General features: G+C 39.4%; 2 protein-coding genes across 25 annotated transcripts in view; one reads left to right on the top strand and one right to left on the bottom strand.

Moving 5' to 3' along the window:
• PHACTR3 (phosphatase and actin regulator 3) overlaps positions 1-5,653 on the top strand; it is a 262,718-nt gene extending 257,065 nt beyond the window's left edge. For all 24 annotated transcript variants that reach the window (XM_078392129.1, XM_078392144.1, XM_078392141.1 and 21 more), the window contains 3 exons: positions 2,888-3,028; positions 3,812-3,888; positions 5,010-5,653. In XM_078392129.1, coding sequence (XP_078248255.1) covers positions 2,888-3,028; positions 3,812-3,888; positions 5,010-5,025 — 234 coding nt within the window. In that variant the 3' untranslated portion in view covers positions 5,026-5,653. The remainder of the gene's footprint in view (positions 1-2,887; positions 3,029-3,811; positions 3,889-5,009) is intronic.
• A 6,831-nt stretch (positions 5,654-12,484) lies between these two features.
• SYCP2 (synaptonemal complex protein 2) overlaps positions 12,485-23,737 on the bottom strand; it is a 55,990-nt gene continuing 44,737 nt past the window's right edge. Inside the window, exons 34-42 of the mRNA XM_078392126.1 lie at positions 23,216-23,306; positions 22,471-22,614; positions 20,430-20,560; positions 19,910-20,004; positions 19,315-19,414; positions 17,027-17,085; positions 16,056-16,134; positions 14,972-15,028; positions 12,485-14,869 (exon numbers count right to left, since the gene is read on the bottom strand). Of these exons, the coding sequence (XP_078248252.1) occupies positions 14,798-14,869; positions 14,972-15,028; positions 16,056-16,134; positions 17,027-17,085; positions 19,315-19,414; positions 19,910-20,004; positions 20,430-20,560; positions 22,471-22,614; positions 23,216-23,306 (828 nt within the window). The 3' untranslated portion in view covers positions 12,485-14,797. The remainder of the gene's footprint in view (positions 14,870-14,971; positions 15,029-16,055; positions 16,135-17,026; positions 17,086-19,314; positions 19,415-19,909; positions 20,005-20,429; positions 20,561-22,470; positions 22,615-23,215; positions 23,307-23,737) is intronic.

Genomic DNA, 23,737 nt, shown 5'->3' with positions numbered 1-23,737 from the left:
CCCCCAGGTAATTAAGCAAAAGCCTGGATGCAATCCAGCAAACATGAATCACAGCAAAGTGTGCTCTGTTGCTCTGAGTTGTGGCAACAGCTTCTTTTGCTGGATGATGCTTTGTGATTTGTGTAGAAGTGTAACAGACAGAGCAAGCATCTGAGGGAATGGTTCGCTGCTTAGCCCACAGTTGGAACATTTGTTGAGCAATTCATAATCCTTGTGCATCCTTCCTGTGAGGTGAAAGCAAAACATGCACCTTACAGCAGGGATCCACCCTACGTACTGGAAGTCAATTAAAGGCAATAATTTCCCCTGATGGGAAGTGCCGTTGGTCAGATGCGTTTCCATGGTCTTCATCCTCATACTTAAAGGAGTTGCATGGGAGCAACCCTTGGCAAATGTTACTTATGACAAGTGGAGTAGTCACTAAGATCTGTATGCTTCTAATTGACAATCATTTATTTTCATGGTTAACTTGCTAGGGACAGCATTACTTCTTATGCTTAGAAGTCCACAGCGAGCCAGCTGCCAGGAGAGCAGGAGGTGTATTCCTGCATGACGTTGTTCTATGCAAATTGTTTCCTGCCTATAACTATAACGTGTTTGTCTGTGCATCCTGCTCTGTTTGCTGAGCATTCCACTAAGAGCTCTGTGCAGACAGTCAGGAAATCTGGATCTGGTGCTGTCTCATAAAATACTGCTCCCTGTTGCAAATGATCTTGGAAACAAGAGAAATTGCTAACGAGTTTGCAGAACAGGGCTCGTGCTTTACAAATTCAGCATTGTGCTGAGTTGTAGGTTCATGCTAATCGGGGGATATAAAACGTCTCCATGCCAATAACCAGATTTACCAGCATGAGCATAAATCTGAGAAAGAGTTTCATTCATTCCCTAAAGGAATGCACAAATCCTTTGAAGGGGTTCTAAATATAGCCTGGTATTAAAAAAATGACTTGTAGGAACCCCGTGAAGCTTCTCTCTGAACGTATTGCCAAGATTCATTCATAAGAGATGTAGAGCAGAAACGATGCTTGAAAATGGGACTCCAGAGAAGCGTTCGGAGCTACTCCCCTTGTGTGTTTTATGAATGTGTGAGGAAGAAGTGGGACTGCACCACCTGCTGACTTATCTGCACATTGGTGGTTGTGCAGAGGAATCCCACACGAGGGATGAAAATCTTGCATCTTTTTGCTCTTTGCAAGACATAGGGAAAGCAGCCCTCCTTTCTGCTCACAGCAAGATTTCTCTGTGAGAGGTTTGTTTCACTCCCCCACAAGAAGTCCCACAAGAAATCTCATGGGATTTCTCTAATGTTTTGTGGTCACTTTTTTTTCCTAGAAGAAATACCAATTTGTGCAGAATGGTTAAAATTCCTATGCAAAATTACACTTTTGCTGCACAGGATTCCCTGGGAAAAGGCATTGAATTGTACAGAATTTGACAGTTTCTTGGACCAGACGGACATGCTCATATGGATGAACCCTACTTTTGAACATCTATGTGTATAGAGGTCCTCTTCACTCTACTCTTCTCTACCAGAGAATGTGTCATTACCCAAGGGGATAGGAGCTGAGTGTGTTGGCATTAGGGTGTGTGTCTAACAGGCATAAACACAGTCACCTGCCCCAAGTGACTGCTGAATGTTCATAGGTGAGCATCTGGAGAGTCCAACAGTCAGGAGCCTCTGGGGAAAGGGATAGTTATAGGTTCCAGTGGTTATTATAGAGCTCCCCCTCCTACTCTTTGCTCTCCAGAATCAAGAAGCTCCTCTCTTAGAAGACAGTGGAGTGAACAGGGTGGCAGCACAAGCGCTTACTAGAGGAGTCCCTTGGGTAGAGGGCTATAGCAACATCTGGAACTCCTGGTTTGTACTGGCCTTTGGAGGCTTCTCACAACTTAGTCTCATTCATGGGTGTTTGTACGACTTCAGGCCCAGAACGTATTTGTACAAGCCCATAAAGGCAAGACAAAAATCTATTGAGTGTAAAAGCATATAAGCTGTCCTGTTGTGCCTCAGTGCAGTACAATTCACATGGAGAAATTGCAAGGCGAGCTAGAATGTGAATGGATCTTTAAATGCACTGACAGCAACAGTCTGGAGATGCCTAGCATTCTCATGCATTCTGAGGCTTATCCAGGTTGCATCCACAGCTGCTAATGCAGTGAATGATTTTGACTTGAAAGCATGTTTTCACAGATCTTCTTTGCTGGGTATGAGCATAAAAGCACTGTCTAAAGTTGCAGCACCGGTTGCTCCAGGCATGATTCCCTGGTTTGCTGCTGCTTACATCTTTTTCTGACAAAAAATAACTTTATGTAGGCCAAAGGTATCGTGTGATGGGGCTCAAAATTGAAAGTAATTGATTTATGGAAGGCTCGGATGTTTTAAGTGTGTATATATTCATGCTTGGATACATATCCCTAAGAAACGCAATTCAAAAGAATATATTCACAGCAGGGAACTCACGATTTTAGGAGTGGGAGAGGGCTTTCCCCGGCATAATGTGTAAAGAACAGCACTCCAGAATAAATTACCAGCATGAACTCCAGGAACTGGGAGATTTCCAGGACACTAAATACAGCACTCGGGGATTTCCTGTAGAGTTGCTCACTCTTAAACAATGCAAAAATAGAAATCCAGTGAGTGTGGAGCATTTGCACCTACAGAAATTAAGTTAGACTCTGGATTCTTAACATGGGCGTCAAGATGACTTCATGAAGTTGAAATAGGAATGCATTTTGGAAGAAATGTTTACTTATGTTCCCCAATACATAACATTATAATGTGCAGAAAGAAGAACCAATCATTCCTCCGTGTTCCTCTCACTTCTGTGCACCAAATAGTTCTCTGTTATGGAATAATCACACTGCGACTTTTTTTTCCTCCCCACAGCTTAATCAGAGACCTACAGTTGATGAATTAAGGGACAGAAAAATCCTCATTCGATTCAGTGATTATGTGGAAGTGGCAAAAGCACAGGACTATGACAGACGAGCAGACAAGCCATGGACACGGCTGTCGGCAGCAGACAAGGTATAACTCAACTTACGATTGTTGCGATGCACATTTGTTCTTATAGGACATCTCAGGTAACAATAGATAAATAATATACCCTTCACACCAGCAATGAAACGAATATCCTCCACAGCAAAGCAGCTTAGTTTTAAGAATTACTCAAATGCAGAGATGGGTTCAGACGATGGCCCAACAGGTGTTCCCATGGTTTAGCACCCCTGCCCCCTCCAGGGGGCATCCACGTGGAGGCAATGCCCCGGTTTCTCTGCCCCGCTTCCTCCAGCCACTGCCTCTGAGTGGCCACCAAATCACAGAACACCTGCTTGGAAGGATTTCTAAAAAAAAAATAAAATACAAGCTGCATTCAAGAGCAGTATCACCCACCTCCCATGAGGAAAAAGTACAATCCATTCCATCAGCTTTGCCGTTTTATCATCTGACTGTCCTGCAAGCACAGATCAGGCATAAAGGCCTGTAGGGAAGCACACACTTGTGCCATTGTTATCAAGATGTTCATGTGTGTTTTCAAATGTTAGTTTGTTTTTTGTTAACAAGCTATTGGAAACTTCTGCAGGCTTTTTCCAGTTCTGCAGGGAAGAGAATCAAGAATTGGGTGCATGACAAAGTAGTGATATTGATTTAGGAAGCCACTGGTTATATGCTAAACTTTAAACCACCAGACATGATTCCATATTGTGAAACAGCAGCATGTTATCTCTGTTGTGTTCAGTTTTTTTAAGGTGCCTTGTCTTACTTATTTTAAAAGCTCAATTTAACTTTCCTTTCTTTTGAACATTTTAGGCAGCCATTCGCAAAGAGTTAAATGAATACAAAAGTAATGAAATGGAGGTGCATGCATCAAGCAAGCATTTGACAAGGTTAGTTATCTTGGTATTTATTTTTTATTATCTACAAACAGTTAAAGTGTGATGCTTATATATTGTCCCATAGCACTTAAAGCATTCTCTGGGAGGTTTACAATTTAATTGTACAGGCTACACATTGCCCCCCCCCCAGCAAGCTGGGTACTCAATTTACTGACCTCAGAAGGATGGAAGGTTGAGTCAACCTTAAGCCATTTACCTGAATTTGTTGGGATTGAACTCAGGTTGTGAACGGAGTCTTGATTGCAGTTCTGCAGTTTAACCCTTGTGCCATGTGGCTCCTTTTGAGTCTAGCAGCCTTTGTGGGTCTTCAGCTTTTTGGAGTAAAATAGCTATCATCTATTACTACTGTGCTGCCTGGGGATCATGATTTGTAGTCTCTAAGACATTTAAAGGCCGCCACATAGGCGAAGGCAATAAATGGCTTTATCTGGAGAAGTAAGGAAAGAAATGATACAGCTGATTAATCTGCAAATAGCTTCGTGCTGTGACCGTGGTTAAACTCCTGTTGCTTGGCATAGTAAATCACACAAGAATAGGTGCAGTGAATCAGTGAGGATTTGGTAAGCCAACTCCTCTGTAAATTCCACTGATTCAATTGGACCTGCCCTGGTTGCAATTTACTATAGCATAGTAAGTAGCAACTAGAGTAGGCCCATTTGGATCAACTGAACCTGTAGAGGAGTTGACTAACTAAATTCCCACAGATTCAGTTAGTCTGCACTAATGTGACTTACTAAGCTAAGCAACAGGATTTTAGGCAGTATTGCCATGAAGGGGACTGGAGAAAAGATTATCAATGGATTTAAAGTAAATTTAGAATTATAGAATAATTGAGTTGGAAGCAGCCTAAAAGGCCATTGCATCCAACCTCCTGCTGGATGCAGGAATCCAAATCAAAGCAGATCTGACAAATGGTTGTCCAATCTTCTCTTGAATTTAGAAGTTTCTCCTCAAATAATACAATTTTGGCAGAAACCAAAGTGTTTTTTTTATGACTACAGAAAAAAAATTGACAATCATTTCACTCATCCCTAACTCATGTCATGTTGATATTTTTTCGGTGAGATTACTCACTGACAGTGCCACTAATTTATCTTCCTTCTAACCCCCAGGTTCCACAGGCCATAGAGATTTTCTTCTGAGAAGAATTTGTCTACTTTTTTGATACCACTACTGATCAAACATCAGGGAAAATATGAAGGCCTTTCCTTGAGATTCAGTCAACGACCAGCCGAGGTTTCTGGGTTCCGGGAGGATTCTGCAGACGACATCTCTGCAGCCCACGCTAAGACACGAGGATCTACTCCGAGGAGGGCTTTTGCCTTGGAACCGTGAGACCTGTTTGGTGGGAGGATTCGCTGAAAATGACTGAAGCCGCCGTACTCATCCAAAAGGACACTACTGCTCTCCTTTTACTACTTGTTTAAACCATATTGCAGCATATCTGGGGAAAGAAGAGGTTGTGCATGTACAGGCTTTACCATTCCAAGGCCTCTGACGCCAATGGACATGACGCACACCGTTGTTCAGTATTATCATGATGATAAGACATTTGGGACTGATCACTATTAGTTTGTATAAAACACTTAAGTTCATGTTATACAAAATGATTTGCTATATTATTTCTTTCCCTTTTTATATATAACGTCTAACAAAAAAAGAGCTGCGGCTTCTTCTTCTTCTTTTTAGACTCTTGTTACTCCCCTCCCCTCCCTTGCCCCCCCCCGTTAATTAAATGATTACTTACTGCAGAAAACAGACTCACAGCCTTCCCCTTTGGGTGGTCCTTTGAAAGAATGGGGATGTTGATGGCAAGAACACGAGAGGAAATCTCGTTTCTTCTGCCTCTTAAAGGCTCACTATATGTTTTAGACCAGGACCTCTAAGGAACACTCATTGGAACAGAACCTCAGTCTACACAATGACACAGGGGCTATTAAAGTAAATAGCACTGGGCCACTTTATAACAGCTGATATATTAAGCATATGCAGTCCAGTTCTGCTGCATTAAATATTCCAAAATTACTGCTGGGCATCCATAGTCCATCCATAGTCTTGGTGGTGAAGCTACTTAAGATGCCTGCAGATGGGGCAAGGCAAGGTGCTATGATAGGCTATGAGGATCACAATTCATATACCACATCCTAGGATCTTAGGGGCTAGCAAAGCACATCTCAGAGACATTTTGTATGTTGTCCTGTGCAAAGAATCAAGCCCGTTAATTGTCCTGTGCAACTCCGGCTGCTCACTCCAGTGTTCTGCTCACATCACCGTGCAATAATAGTCAAGCATGGAGCCCAGGGCAATCACAAACCAAAAGCTTCTTTCTGTGACTGGATGTTGCTTCCACCGAATTTAACCTGTGATCGTTTTACAACTTCAAGATTGTACTAAGATCTGGGATGGGTCCACACATACATGCTCATCCTTCGATGACGTCCAACATCATGTAACAATCTGCATGTGGTGGATCCTTGTGGATAACATTTCATACCAGTTAAAAGACAACATCTTCCAACAGTCACTTTGTACTTCTGGTGACCAATAATCATGATGCCCACTAATCAAACCAAGAGAAATCTTAGAACCATAAAATTTGTTCAGCTCATTTGTTTGCATGGTGGCACCTGAGGTTAGATAGTAATCTACAAAATGGTGGTTCTTCAGAAGAAGGTCTATGCAACTGCTGACCCATTCAGCCAAATAAAGCTTCCAATCTATTTATGGAAGAAAAAGAATAGCTGTGTGACCCTTTCATAGGAAGTCTTGGCTTGCGTAATACATTTATTACCCATGCCAGACACTATTTATGGTGTCAGAATTTTACTGAACCTCCTAGCTTGGTTCAACAAGAACATCTAACCTATCCATGGAACAGTAGACAAGGCAGGACGTGGAGGACTGGGGGTTACTCTGCTGAGAGCATTTATAAGAAAATACTTTTGGATTTCTGCTTAGGCAAGGCTCTTGGGTCAATGATTGACTTTGAAGGTCAAATTGTCATTCGGTGAACCAATTAGCTAAGGCTGGATAGCTCAGTGGTTTAGATGTCTTGTTAGGAGTTCGATTCCCCGCTGTGCCTCATTGACAGGGGCTGGACTAGATGATCCAGAAGGGTCCCTTCCAGCTCTGCAGTTCTAAGATTATATAAATGAAAAGGCTAATTAACCCCTGGTGGAAGACCACATGGTGGCAGGTCACAAACCTTGTATGCCCGAGTTAAGGTATGACAGATAAGCCATAGGAAAGCATGGACAAAGGTTATGGCATACAGCAAATTTATCCGCTGGACTAATTCTGTTTGTCTATCCACTGCTAACCTTTGAGAGCAAGCTTCATTTGAACACTGAATACCTGCTGCTCTTTATGTGCATAAGAATTTTCTTTTCCTCTTTATGGGCATAATTATACTGAACAGTCTTTCAGAAGGCAATCATTCATTTAAAGCAGCAGGTCCCATGGTGCAGGTGAACTTTCATGCAATTTATTTTAATCGGGTACACTGCAATGAAAGAAAAATCCCTACAGGACATTATTTATTGAAATTGAAGCTGACTTTTAATACGTTAACAAAAGTATGCAAAAAAAAAAAAAATTACCGGTGTCCTCAAAATACATATAGAAGTATTCAAATATTCTACACAGTTATCATGACCACAGAGAACTATCATAACTAGCAGAAATGGCATTTTCATTCAGATATATAAACTTGGCAAAGCCAATGAAAGAAAAGGGGCTTTAATGCATTCCCAACCAGAGATGGATATGAACTGCTGGTTTGACTGTTTGATGGAATTGATTTCCTCACCAAACAGCTGATCTGTGATTTGGCACCCTGCCCCCTCCAGCAGCCGTCCACTGAGAGGCAGTGCACAGAGGAGGTGGGATGGAATGCTGCTGCCGAACCGCCAGACCAGCAGTTCATGCCCATCTCTATTGCCATTATTAATACCTTCTGCTTGAAGACATGATTGGGCTTGTCATCTCTTTGGCCCTGTACTCATAATCGCTGCCCATCCTGCCGATTGAAAAAAAAAATCTAGCTCAGGGAACCACACAGATACATTTTAAAACACACAATTCCCAATCCAGCACCATACATTTGTCCATATGACTACCTGTGCTGGATTAGATCATGCATGACTGCAGATTTTGCAAAATGTAAACATCAGTACCTAAAACCATATCATAGAGCCTCTCTCATGTACCCTCTACTGCCTTCAAGGGTCTCTCTGCATATACTAGCCAAACAGATAGTATTCTCATTTTTTTACCATATGAAGTGCATTTTGGAGACTGCAGTGGAAAGGGAGGAGCTTGGATTCAGTACCTCCTCTCCCTGCTTCAGATGCTAGGGAAACACACATTGAGATCACACGAATGGGACTCCTATGCATGCAGCTCCAGAAAGTAGAAGGGAGGGATCACCCCTTAAGCACACAAATTTATTTCCATGCATAGATTGTTCTGGCAGTGAAGGTTATTACAATTAATAATTTATTTATTTATTTATTTATTGGACTTATATACCGCCCCATAGCGCTACAAGCACTCTCCAGGCGGTTTACAATTTTCAATTATACAGGCTACACATTGCCCCCCCAGCAAGCTGGGTACTCATTTTACCGACCTCGGAAGGATGGAAGGCTGAGTCAACCTTGAGCCGGCTACCTGGGATTTGAACCCCAGGTCGTGAGCACAGTTTTAGCTGCAGTACAGTGTTTTAACCACTGTGCCACGAGGCTCTTAATGCAAATAAGCCAAAATTTCTCTCCCCACAAAACACTGTACATTCCTTTCTGTACATCCTGTCAGTTTAAAGTAGTTTCCAGTACATTAGTTAAGCTGCTATGAATGAGAACTCATGATGACCACTTCTTCAGGAGTAGATGTGACTGACAGATGAGGAGAATTACTTCTGGCTCAACTGGATGCAATTGTAAACATCTATCCTGCAGGTTACAAATTAGGGCTCTCGATTAAAAACCTATTATTTAATCAAGGCTGGACTTTTGAAACATCAATTAATCTATTAAATTCAAATGTATACCTTTAATAATTAAAATCCAATGCTTGCGTACGCTTTCAGTTTGGGGAAGGCATCTTTGAAGGTGTTATTCTCCCCTCTCCAGAGCTTTGTTCCTTGATATAGTGAGGAAATAGACCAGACAAAAAGAAAAATGAGTTAAGTGCCCCTTACTATTAGGTACAAAAATACAGCCATGAACAACATTTTTTTTCCTCCTGTTCAATGGAAACTCTAATTGGTGAAGACTCAGATCATCTGCTCTAAAACAATCAAAACATGGCATGTTGATATATCCTTATACCTTAACTTCCACTCCAAGTAAACTCAAGTGTCTTTGATTTCCTAAAACAAACAAACCCAAAACACTGCTTACTTAAGATGACTCCCACTAAATTAGATTTCCTTTCACCAGAAATCAGTTTCACTGGATTAGCAATGGATAGAACTGCACTCAAAATCTGTGTATATAGCTATTGACAGTATCAATGTGCGTGCTTCTTTTCAGCATTGCCACACCACTAGTGACTGTTATATAGGGAGTTGGATGGCTAATGAGAATATGTTGTAATGCAATGGTCCCCAGCTTTTTTGACACCAGGGACTGGTTTAGTTGAAGGCCATTCTCCCAAGGACTTCGGGTGGGGGTGGGAATACTTATTATGCAGTAGGTTGTTGGAGGATAGCTTTGAATCAAGCTCAATACAGGTATTATGCTGGGACAGATGGACGGAGAGCAGGAGGTGAGCTGCAATTGAAGCTCCATCTCCTGCTAGATCAGCAGCCGTTAGAACCTAATAGGAGCGCAATCTCCTATTAGATTCTAATGCCACAGGCACAGCTGATCTAGCAGCAGCAGGAGGGGAGAGGGGAGTGAAACTCCTGTCAGATCAGCAGTGGCATTAGAACCTAATACGAGCGCACTGACAGGAGGTGGAGCTTCACTTGCCGCTCACCTCCTGCTTGCTGCTCATCTGTCCCAGCAGCCCGGTCCTTCCAAGGCCACGGACCAGTACTGGTCCATGGTCTGGAGGGACCCCTGCTGCAATGTATTTACTTGGGGTGGAAGTTAAGGCACAAGAAGAGTGCATCAGTGTGTCCATGTTTTCTAGGGAGGATTGACCTGGGGCCTAAGTTTCCTTACTTTGCAGGGTACCACTTCAGTCATATATATAATCATATGAATGAATAAACAAGGCAACAGTTGGATCTCTAAGGAAACAGCATGCATTCCTCAAAGGAGGACTCGTTATTTAATCCTTTTTCTTAAAGTAATAAGTCCTGCATGCTATCTGGTGTTGCTTATAGACCTCCCCACCATGAGCAGTTAGTGTATTGCTCCATGTCAGACATTTGTATTGCTCTGTGCAAGGCATTCAGACAAGTCATTTGAGGCACAAAAAATGCAAACAAACACTAGTCCTGCCTGATAGAAGGGAGGGATAGAAAACTTTTTAACTGCAACTGCAAATTGTGAATCTCAGTAAAAAGGCTCAAGTAGAAACGTCAAGATTTCAGCATGATAGCATTGAGATGAAGGACATACCCTCCTGACAAAAAGCTGTCTTCACCACTAGCTTCTAGGAGGAGAACATGGAAATATCGTATTAACTACAAGGCAAATAATGCACAGCATAACCTGTGTATTATTTAATCATATAATTAACAGGTCCCCGGCTTCTTGCTATGCGAAGCTTTTGCATTAACAAGGTAGGAAAATTCTTCAATTGTTAGACCATTGATCTTATAACACGTACAAAGAATGCTGAGGAAAAGAAGCCGGGAGGTTTTCATTCATTTCATGTACACGATATTTAAATAACAATACAGTATTAGACTAGAGAAATAGGGCCAGATCCAACTTCAGTTAGGATAGCTTTAAAATAAGATTGAATAAACTCATGGAGGATGAATAAACCCATGGAGGATGGAGCTACCAGTGACTAGTTTAGAGAGCCATGTGTTGGTTCCAGGTCCATAAGCACTATGCATCTGTAGAATATTTACAGGGCAGCATGAGCTGAAAGGTGCTGTTGCACTCATGTCCAGTATGTTGGCAACAATCAAAGGGGAAAGAGGGAGTTGCAAAAGAGCAGAATATGGTGCCATTTTAAAGACTAAAAGATTTATCTGGGAATCCCATAGTGCAGTGGTTAAACTGCAGTACTGAAATTAAGTCTCTGCTCACAACCTGAGTTCAATCCCAATGGGCTTAGGTAGCTGCGACAAGATTGATTCAGCATTCCATCCTTCTGAGTATGGTAAATTGAGTACCCAGCTTGCTGAGGGAAGGTGCAATGTGTAGCCTGCCTAATTATGTTATAAACTGCCCAGAATGCTTTAAGCATTTTGGGGCAGTATATAAGAAGCACCCTTTCAGTTGCCTTATTTCAATGTGAGCGTTCATAGATCAAAATCCACTTCAGACACAAGAAACATGTCCTTGTGGCCTTTCTGTTTGCAACTGGCTGCTATCGTAGGAACAAAATGCAAGACAGACCTTTGGTATGGTGCACTCTGTGTTTGTGTGTGTGTGTGCATTTTTTTTAATGTTAGTTCGACTCGGCCTCCACTGATTTATGTTAGTCATAAAGGCATGAGTTGCTCATGAGCCTCTTTTAATATTGAGCTTATTGTTAGCTTGGAGAAAATTGGATTCGATCCACCTAACGTATGACAATACGAAAATAACATGAAAACATGAAAACATAATCTAATGTTACAAAGTAAAGGCATTTGATCCACAGAGGCATGAAGACTTCTGTTCTCAACAGGATTTTATTGCTCCAACCTGCCCATCTGGTAGTAAGTCTCATCCACCCAAAAGTTGCTCCTGAGGGGCAGAGATTCTGAAATGGTATGATACACACCACAGAGAGGGCTGCAATATCTGAAGTGGACATCCAGACAGGTGTATTGTTAAATACACACCCACTGTGACATCCAAACACATGACATATAAGTGTAATATTTCCTTCAAAAAATGTGTGGATTGTGTTTTTGAACCTGGACACATCAACCAATTTTCATTCTGTCTGCAAAGTAGATCTTATAACACATAATATATAGCTGTTGGCATAATGTAGTGCGAGAAACGTAGTGCCTTTTGCATGTTTCTTCAGAAATATCTCACTACTGTATTTATTCAAACAAGTACCCATAATATTGTAGCCCCAAAAAGATGGTTCAGGAAAAACAAAGGAATGGAAAGATAAAAGGAACATAATACAGTGGTGCAACACTTAACGATAATTCGTTCCGTTCAAATCGCTGTTAAGTGAAATCGTTGTCAAGCGAAATTAAAAAACCTATTAGAATGCATTAGAAACCGGTTAATGTGTTCTAATGGGTGAAATACCTCATCGTCCAGCGAAGATCCTGCATAGGGCAGCCATTTTCCGGTGCCTGTAAATTGAGCAATCAGTGTTGAAAACAGCGGGGAGCCATTTTGCACAGTGGGTGGCCATTTTGCGACCCGCCGATCAGCTGTTTTAAAATCATCGTTAAGTGAACAATTGGTTCCCAAAGCAGGGAACTGATCGTCGTCAAACGAAAAAAGCCCATGGGAACATTGCAAAAAAACCATTGTAAAGCGGATTTGTCGTTTAATGAGGTAATTGTTAAGCGAGGCACCACTGTAGTATAAACTTCAGAATTTGTGAAAATTTAATATACAAAAAAATTTTTGCTATAGAATTTCATTTAATGAAATCTTTTCTACATACAGTTCCCCATGTATGAGTGGTTGTAAGTTCAAAATGGCATCATATGAGAAAATGTACAGTAGGATCCCCTTATCCATGGGATCAGTATCCACTGATTCACTTATCCATGGTCTAAAAATATTAAAAGCATTTTTTTTAAATCCAGAAAAAAACACGTATTTTCACATGTATTACCAGAATTTGTCACTAGAGGGAGAGCATGCTATGAATACTTTTAATAATACTGTACATAGCATGGTTTCTGGTGCCCTCTAGTGACCAGTTCTGGTAATACATGTGAAAATAACTTTATTTTATGGCTAATAAATACATTTCAATCCATCCACAAGATGCTCGGAAAGATGAAAGCCACCATATTAGTTCTATCAGTATCCCATTTACCTCTGGTGATTTATGGTTGAACCACTAGTATGCAAGGAAGCCTTTTCTGTTCCAAACCAGAGTTTGACAAGAGTAATGGTGTAGATGAAAGCAAAAAGATTGAAACCTAATCCAGACAAAACAGAGGTGCTCCCGGTCAGTTGAAAGACTGATCAGGAAATAGGGATTTATCTGTACTGGAAGTTTAACTCCCAAGTTAAACTCCCCATGCCAACTTAGGCTCACTGCTTGGAACTCCCCATGCCAACTTAGGCTCACTGCTTGGATGTACTCCTGGACTCAACCCTGAGCCTGGATGCCTAGATTTAGGAAGCGGACAGAGTAATTGCAATTGTTAAACCTAGTGTTATCAGTTATGCCCATTCCTTGAGATGCCTAATTTGGCTACAGTGAGACATGCCTTTTTGGATTACTGCAACATACTCTATGTGGGGCTGCCTCTGAAGACTGTTTCAAAAGTTGACTGGTACTGGTTACAGGAAGCATTTAACTCCCGTTACAGCAGTTTTATTGGCTGCCAGCCTGTTTTCGAGCCCAATTTAAAGTGCCATAAACCCTATTTGGCTTGGATCCAAGCTATCTGCTTCTAATATCCAGTTTTAATGTGAGTTAAATGTCCTAGGGTTATATCCTTTTAATGTCTTTTAAATGTTCTTGTACTTTTCAAAACATTTTTATATAAGTATTCTAACATTACCATGTTTAATAGCTTTTTAAGGATTTATGTAATTCTGTTTTGATTCCTATTTGTTTTAATGACATGTGAGCTGCCTTGAATCCTTTTACAAGGAAAAAGGTGCCATAAAATGCAAAAAGTAAATAAATACTCTGAAGCAGGAATAGGCAGCTTTGGCCCTTCTGATGTTTCTATCATGCCCCAGCCAGCAAAACCAAAGGTAAGGAATTATGCAAATCACATATAGAAGGCTACAGTTGTCCCTAATATAACTAGTTAGCCATGACTCAGTTCTACTAAAACCAAGAGTTGTTAACTTTGACCAGTGCTACCCAGTTACTAGCGAAGCACCAGAATCCAACAAAACATCTCTGTTTTTTTCTTAGTGAAGCCTGTGTAATTCAAAGTCAGACAAGCAGTTGTGAAATTTGTACCAAGGCAGAAATCATATCCAGCAAGTGGTTCTGTGGGTAAGTAGTTGCACCATCAACTGCACAACCAGACATATAAAATAGACTGCCTAGGTGTAACTCCTTGTGAACATACACAGATGAAACTTTACATTCTACACCAAATGCAATAAGATTTCAGCCAGAGACAGAAAGGATTATGTCTCCCCCATCACGCATCCCCCTCCTCATGTACCCCAAAACAAATTATGTAGCTATAAGAAACACCCTGATTTTCAGCTGGTGTTGCAGACTTTAGGATTCAAAGGAAGTGAAGAAGATTCTGTTTTGACTATTACTGTAAGTAAAGGCTGAATTTAGTACCAAATCCGGCCACCATATTTTAGAACTTTTGCTATTTCCTCAAGTTTTTTTCAGAACACAAGTTCTTTTAAAAACAAACTTTTACATGTTATATTTTAACAGTTTTATTAAAATGTAGTTACATTTAACATAAAACATAAAATGGTTTATCTACATACATTACAGTAACAATAAAAATAATTTCATGAAAATTATGTTTCCTCTAATTGGATCAAATCATCTAGCAGATGCCCCACTACTGAAATTAAAGGCCACTGACATTACAAAAACACTACAAACATATACATTCTTCCATGTCCTTGCGTCGAAGAGCACTGTGTTAGAACTTCATATTTTCTGCCATGAATAGTGACTGAAGTCCTTTTCGGACATTTAGCAATTCCTCTTCATGCTGTGATTTTATAAAAAACAACAACAACATAATCACATCAGATTATATTTTTATAATAATTATAACTTCATTGCTTCTAATATTATAGGTAACACCATTTACCATCTCCTTTAGTAACCTTTCCTGGATCCCTTTCATGTCTTCTTTAATTCGATGCATCTAAAATGGAACAAAAACTGACATTTATTTTCACTCAAGTCTAGCTGCTGATATCACTTTATAGTGCCTTCAAAGGACAGTCAGACTCTGCCACATTTCTGCAATGGTAAAGCACAGCAGGAAACCATAAGAGTTCATGTCGCGGCCGGAGGGGTGCCACCTGTTATGGGCTACTAGCTTCTGCAGCAGAGAACAGCAACCAAGCAGAAGTTGCTGTTTTATGCAAATCCATCACTTCCAATGTTTCCAAACATCTGATAACTGAAGCTTACTATTAACTTCAAAGTATGGAGAAGAGATTATTTTCTGTGCTTCTACGTAATTCACTGTTCTGGGCATGCCTACAGGGCCAATCTGTTAGTAGTCTGCCATGTGCTGTACAAGAAACAAGGTGAGAGCAATATATCATGCAGAGACCTAACATTCCTTTGGGAGGAGGTAATGGTGCTGCATCTCTGATCTTGGAATGATTCTGTGCTCCATGTTACAACAGAAAAAGAGCAGAATTATTTGCTACCAGGTGAGCCAGATTGCAAGGATACAAGGCTATGATACCAAGTCATTCTGCCTCCTCTTAAATATCAGCTGAAAGTGTGAGGAGTCACATAACAGTGTTCTAGCTGGGCAATTCTAGTTCTAGAGAAATAATAATAAGATAAATAGGCCAGGCTATCCAACAGCATTGCAGAGCCACACAGGTTATTTACATATTGGATGAAAGCTGTTGCTTACCATAGTAAGAGCAGGGACATTGAATCAATGGAACGTACAGAATAGTTGACTTACCATTTCCCATATAATGTTCAGCACTCATATGATCTATCTTTGTAAATTAACTAGCTTTCTATGAACTACTTCCTAAAATCTCAGTGGAGGTACAAGGGAATGTTCTTGGAAGGAGAATCCCAGCACAAGAGCACTTAGGCATTTTCCATTTGCTCTAGCTAGTCTTGGTAAATATATATTCTGAGCCTTCAAAATGTTGTATTTTATTCCCTTCTATCATGAAGAAATAGAAAACACATACCTGAGCTATAAAAATATCTTGCTCACTGTCAGTATTATGGTAAATGTTCTTTTCAAGTGAAGTTTTGATATTCTGAAGTCTAAAAGAGTATAAATTAAAACACTATTAAGTGTCTTTGCTCCAGAATGTGGGGGAGGCACTTTGTTTATTATTATTATTATTATTATTATTATTATTATTATTATTATTATTATTATTATTATTATTATTATTATTATTATTATTATTATTATTATTATTATTATTATTATTATTAACAACAACAACAACAACAACAACAACAACAACAACAAAGCAGGTTTGATTACATCTGATTGTATTCTTCCAGTATGTGTGGAAGACGAGCCCTGCTAGATCAGACCCAAAGTCTACTAAGTCTACATCAAGTCTTCATGAATGGCAGCCAATCAGATGCCTTGGCAAGTTAAGAATGGGACATGAAGGCGACAGAACTGCCCTGCTGTTCACTGTACACTAATGATATTCAGTAGCCTCAATGGATCCAATCACATGATATAGTTAAGAAGAAATTAGAAGAGCTCAATGAAAAGACTATGCTCCTCAAACCTTCACAAGTCTCCTGGCCAAGCTCCTTCACCTCAAGCCATTTACTATTTCAGGATCAGATTAATTAAGTGTCATTCAGTATTTGATATTGCTGGAATACGTGATGATGCTACTCACCAAACTGAGTCTGGACATTGACTCTCCTGTCTTTGCTTAGATACCTTAATATAAATGTGCCTAAAGACATAACCACATATATCTTCCCTATCTCTTTCTGCTAAAGTTCCTTCCCCATTCCTCTGCTGTCTCTTGTATTTATTAGCTTCTCAGGACATGGAGTCTCTTCTCCCAAGTACCATGTACATCGTGGTGTTATATAAATAAATGAAAATAACAAGCATAACTACAATTATGTTGATACTATGGTGCTATTTTCTATTCCAATAATGAGAAAGTACACTGACCTTCGTTGCTCGTTTTTGTTGTACGTGCTGAACATCTCACACTGTTTCTTTGAAAAGTTCTACGGATAAACAATCACTATGTAAATGTGGATTTCACTATTTTTTATAAAATAATTTATTGTGTACTATACAATATTGCTAAATGATAAGAAAATGTACATTCATGTGCCTATTCTGCCATGCCAAGTTTCAAGTTTAATTGTTAAAACTTACACTTGAAACTTGACCTGTGTACCAAGAGTACCCTGCAGTATTTTCTGTTTATCAGGTTAATAAATCTTAATTAAAATATGTCTGTAGATCTTTACACCATCTTTAGCCAATAGATGGTAAATGTCCTAACCTTCCCTAGATATGGAAATGTAAACAGACCTGGTATATTAATCTCTCCAGAATACCTGTAGAAGGTCCATGAGGTGCCTCCCTCTATAGCAACCTCACACTTTTCAAACATTAGGAAGACAGGGAAGGAGGGAGGGGAAAAGAAAAGTTTCTGTTTAGTTAATTAGGGACCAGTGAAGAGAGGAAAGAGCTGAATTAGCACTGAGCACTGGATGGAGAGGAAGATCAATGCAAAATAGTAATAGTGAGGAAAAGTGGCAGAGAAATGAAACAACAGAGGGCCTTCTGACCTCTTGCAAACCCAGCTTTGCTGATTAGCACTTGCTTTTGTGTTTGCTTTAATTCACAGGAAACTTTGCTCTAGCAGTAAGTGAAAATTATAGTTGATGTGCACATGTCCTGTACAGCTCCATCTGGAAACCATTAGGAGCCCCCATATTTTACCCGTCGTGTGACACTGATACCATAAGCTCGCTACATTTTGGAAAACCTGTGGAGTGAACTAGGAATCTGGTGAGTTCTGATGTCACTGATTCTTACAGAATACCTACATCCTCCCAATCTCTTCATTGGTAATGGCCTTAGGTCTTTGCATCTAGTTCAGCAGTGGGCAGGCTTGGGGCGTTAGAGCCAAATTTGTGCTCTAGCCCTCTCTGTGAGCCACAAGGAACCCACAAGGAGTTTTTGTTCATTAAAAAGTGGTATGGGGGTTCTCAGGGGTCTCTCCAAGGACAGAAATACCATAATGTTTGGTACAAGATCAATTCCACAGCTGCCACATTAAAATGTTAGCAAGTACCATGTTTCCCTGAAAATAAGACAGGATCTTATATTAATTTTTGCTCCAGAAAACACATTAGGGCTTATTTTCAGGGGATTTATTTTATGTACAACACTCTACATTTATTCAAATATACTCAAGTCATCTTCTGCTTGCTGCACAATGGTGGAGGGAGGGGTTGCATTTAACTAGGGCGTATTTTTGGGGTAGGGCTTATATTATGAGCCTCCTGAAAAAAATCATACTAGGGCTTATTTTCAGGTTAGGTCTTATTTTGGGGGGAAACAGGGTAGTGATGAAAATTGTGAAGATGGTGACAACTGCTGTGTTTGAATCAGCCATGTTTCCCCACAGCACTCTGGAGTGGGACAAGAGCCAGTGTGGCACAATGGTAAAACTTTGAGACTAGGACTTGAGAAATCCACTAAGCTAGTGTTTCCCCAGCCTGCGGATCATGACCCCCAAGAGGGGTGTCACAAACTGTTTTCTGAGGAATTAAAGTTCACCTTATATGTGTTGTAGCCCTTGTTATATGATTTGTTCCTTGGGATCACAGTGGGATATTAAAGTTAGAGTGTATGTGTGTGCAAGAGAAAGAGGCCCTTTGAGGGAAAAAGAAGCCTCTGCTTTTTGAAAAGGGATGACTTTACCCCATTAAAATGCATTTTTATGGAAACATGGTGTATTTGTGTGGGGGTGTTGCAGGTTACTTGGTTATTATAAAAGGGGTGACGACTCTAAAAAGATTGGGCCAGTCAATATTGCTCATCCTTACCTACCTCACAAGACTATTGTAAGGATAAAATGGGGAGGAGAACCTTGTATTCATTGACAAGCATAAATGTAACTAATAAATAAAATAAATAAATAATAACATTTGGAAGCTGCAAGTGGCCTTTAGGTGGAGAGTACTTTATCCTTTTTCAGGGTTGTCATTTAAAAAAAAGAGAATGATAGCATCTCCACAAAAAGTGTGAACTGTACAAAAATACACTGTTAAGCATTTGTATACTATGGGTAAAATTTTGTCTAATAATGCTAAACTTAGAAATTTTTTTCCTAACAGTTTAAACAATATACTTGATAGCACTCTAAAAATGTCCTGCATTTAGAATGTAACAGAGAATTGTATGTAGTTCCTTGGTTCCATGAATAAAACACATACTGCAAAGTCTTTTTCCACATTTCTCAAAGCCTGTGAATCTTTTTCAAAACTTTCAAGCTCTTTCATGAGACAGGAATGAAGATTTTCCAGTTGTTTGGCCCTGTGAAAATAAAACACAAAAGCAAAAGTACACAGTGGGTGTGATCCACTTCTCCTAAACTTGTTATGTTTTTATGTTGTAAGCCGCCTAGAGCAGTTGAAATGACTAGATAGGCGGAGTATGTATAAATAAATAAATAAATAAATAAATAAATAAATAAATAAATAAATAAATAAATAAATAAATAAATAAATAAATAAATAAATAAACAAACCAACCAACCAACCAACCAACCAACCAACCAACCAACCAACCAATCAATCAATCAGTCTTCCCTGACCTGAATGATTGTCTTTATGAAAGTGTGTCTGGCTAACCTGGGGGCGGATTCCCAACACAAAAGATTATCCTCTTTAAAGGGGGCTGGCATAGGTTACCATGAGAAAAAGGTAACAGAAAATCCCATTACAGCCAGTCCAAGTGCACGTTTTTATCTAGACCCAACTGAACACGTACAACAATCATATTCATTTTTATTAAGTATTGCATACAAACCTGTGCTTATGTAACTCACTACCCATTATATTCATGTGCTCATGGGTCATTTTCAATGACTGTTTTGTAAAATTTTCAATTCTTTTTGATCGGTTCTGAAAACATAAAATTTACAAGATTATTTCCTTTTAAGTTTAGACTGATTTCTATTTTAACTCAGGATTATGAAAAAAAAAATTCATACAATTTCTGTTTATTATTTCCTCTTCAGGAAGACCAACTTGTTGGTCCTCTGATGGGTTTTCAAACTCCCAGATGCATTGTGAAAACAACTGTGAAATCAACCAACCAACCAGCAAACCAAGCAAGCAAGCAAGCAAGCAAGCAACCACTCTGGTGGGAATGATGCTCTTTTACAATAGTTCAGAGCCACCCTATTTGACTTTCTTTTTCGCTTTCAAGAATCCTCTAAAATCAGATTCTGACAAGTCTTACCTGTCTAATCCAAATCAGTCCAATTCAGTTCCAGGTCCATCCAAATCAGTTCTACGTCCATAACATTAGGTATAACAAGACTCACCTGTATTTTTCTATCCATCTCCTTATGAAGTTTCTGACAAATAACTCCTACACTTGACGTGTCAGCATCCCAGCCTTCCCCATCAAAAACTGAGTTGTCATTGAGGGATAAACTAGACAGGTTTTCAGAAACTGAAGGAGAAAACAAGATTTTGCATTGTAACTCCTCTCTTTTGCCTTCACTTTCAAATATACAGAGTTACGTAGTGTTTCTACCAAAGCAAGCTGAGACCTAAGATGCACTTCAGGACTATTTATACATTTTATTTAAAATATTTTACACTACCTTTCTCCTTAAAAAAGACTGAAGGTGGCTCACATCATTAAATGACAATATGTAAAAGATGGTTGTTGTGGGTTTTCCGGGCTGTTTGGCCATGTTCTTAAGGTTTTGAAATGGAGTTTCTTCAGTTTCACTCTATATTCATCTAAAGAAACTGTCATGTATAAAGCAACATTTCCAACTAGAAAACTATCTTTTCTTCTATTACTATGTCTTTCAGAATAGACTGACACTGCTCTAATGTATTTTTCATAAAATGACAACAGAATACTAAAAATTTTACTGAACACTTTTTTATTTAGAGAGACACAAAGGACAAAAAAAATCACAAGTTGATACTTCCTCTACAAAATTTTGCAGGGAAAATAAAAAATATTGATGCGTTATTTCATTCTTTTACCAGAAGATGGCAATGTCAGTCAGAAATACTTGACATTCCTTTGAAAATGATTGCTGGCTGCTGAAATTTCATAGTCTCACATACATAATCAAAACTCTTGCCAATATAAAGTCTTTAATTTTAAAATATATGTATCTTGTAACAACAGGGGCAGAAGATGAAGAGAACATTAGCAAGACCCCTGTAGCAAACCTTACCTTTAAGTTTTGAACTGTAACCATTCATTATGTACTTTACAATGTGTGTCAGGGTCTGCACTCAATGTATTTTGTGATGGATTACACACAATGATATAAAATGTTAGGTTGTAGTAGAAATGTAAACATATGTCTCAAGACTGTGTACAATGCAACGGTAACAATAAAGGCAAGATACAATTATTGGTTACTCTAATGTAAGTTTAATAGTGCCTGTGTGCAATGTTATCAAAGGACAGATCACTCATTAAGGCAAAATTGTATTTCTTCCTCGGTTGACCTTAACTCTTGAAACAATGCAAATATTTCCACCCTACCCACCTGAGACATCAGACATGCAAATATTCTAACTGACCAATTATAAAACAACACAACCTAATTGGCCATATACAAATTGAGCAAACTAGGGTTAGAATAAATAGAATTTCTCCCTCTTAAGTACACAGAGCTTGTAGAGACGTGGAATAAATGGATTGCCTAGTGAAGATCTAAAAACAGGAGCTTAATTTGAAAAGAATTTCTTCTACATGAAGATAGCCTTCTGGGAAGAATATAGTGACTGGAAGTGTGGCCAACAATTTAGGTTCCACAGAGTTCTTTGCATTGAGGAGGGTCATGCTATATCATAAATTGCTTTGAAAACTCTTGCAAATTTCAAAGGAAGTTTGTCTCTAGCTCCAAATGTCAGTATTTGTGAAAAACAAAGTCAGAGCCTCCTTGAAATTATATAACCATTCTGTAGGCTACAGCCCACACTATTTAACTTAACTGTCTTAAATTTAATTAATTACCATTGTGTGCCATCAAGTCAATTCTTATTTATAGTGACCCATTTCAGAGTTTTCTAGGTAGAGAATTCTCAGAAGTGGTTCACCATTCCCTTCTTCTTGGAGCATCCTGGGACAATGCAGCTTGCCCAAGGCTACACAGGCTGGCTCTTACAGGATGCACAGTAGGAAATGGAACTTCCAACTTTGGCTCTGCAGTCAGACACTTAACACACTGAGCTATTCAGCCAGGTAAATGCCTTTAGTACAGAAGGGGAAATAACAGAGATGGGCGTATTAAGGTAAAGGAGTCTATGTGCAACAGGAATGCACTGGGGCTTCTTGCACCATTCCCAACTTCTGCCTTTTTGACAGCAACTTTACCTCCAGCCTACCTTTAGAAGTGTTATCATCTGTTTTAAACAACTTTCTAGGAAGCAGCTTTGTTTTTGTTTCTTCTCTTCTGATTTCTTCTTCATCAGAATCACTTTCCATGTCTGCCCGGTACAACCGTTTAAAATCCGTATGTATTGTAGGTCCTTTAATAAGATAATATTTAAAGGAATATTATAAGTCACAGCAACAAAACATGGAAATGACTCATTATGCACAAATAAATCCCCAGAGGACTTGCAAAACTGTACATATAAGAGCAAGAAAAGTGCACTTGTGGTGCAGTGGTTAAACTGCTGTACTGTAGTTGAAGGCTCTGCTCATGACCTGAGTTTGATCTTAAGTACCTGGCTCAAGGCTGACAGCCTTCCATCCTTCTGAGATTGGTAATTTGAGAACCCAACTCATGGGGGGAGGCTGCATGATTAAATGCCCTCTCCAGAGAGAGCCTTAAGCACATTGGGGAAGTATATAAGCAGCACATTTTGTTTTCTGCAGGTTCTTGGTGTAGAAAAATTCTACAGGAGAGTGAACTTATAGCTTGCATCATGTGGCAAAGGACAGAAAACCCCAGTATGAGATGCTTTTTTTTACAAGAAGGAGCATCCACAGATAGTGTAATAGTTCCCCCAAAGTTTCAAATAATATAAAGCGGAAGACATAAAACTTAAGATAATTTTTTGTTATATATAGTTAATTGAGGCTCTATTGCATTTAATCATTTGTTATCGAGTGAAATTTACATACCAGATTCATGTATGTAAGCTAAAGATTCTCTATGGCACAATTCTTCTCTGTTCCTATTAGGTGTGGATAACTGAGATGGAGATATAGATTCCTAAAAATAGTTAAATAATATTAACCATACTTAATGTTTAGAAAATTACCAATTTAGAAGATTACTAGAAACTAGAATGAAGCAGATTACTGCATGACCCATTTAATTGATCAGAAAAATAGAAATGGAATTGTGTTTAGAATTTCAGCCTACACTTGATATGGAATGTCTGACATATATTTTTAAAAAACTATGCTGTGCTTATACAGTTCAAAGTATGCAAAATTCTAACAGTTTAGCACAACTGAAAAGAAGTTTCAGTGCTTCTCTATAGTGGTCTTTGTATCACAGTAATCAGGATGTGGTGGCACTGCGGGTTAAAATGCAGAAGCCTCTGTGCTGCAAGGTTGGAAGACCAGCAGTCGTAAGATCGAATCCATGCGACGGAGTGAGCTCCCGTCGTTTGTCCCAGCTCCTGCCCAACCTAGCAG

This window comes from Pogona vitticeps, chromosome 4 (genome assembly GCF_051106095.1).
Source record: "Pogona vitticeps strain Pit_001003342236 chromosome 4, PviZW2.1, whole genome shotgun sequence".
Classification (NCBI taxonomy): Eukaryota; Metazoa; Chordata; class Lepidosauria; order Squamata; family Agamidae; genus Pogona; species Pogona vitticeps.
This window is presented reverse-complemented; position numbering and strand designations above follow the sequence as displayed.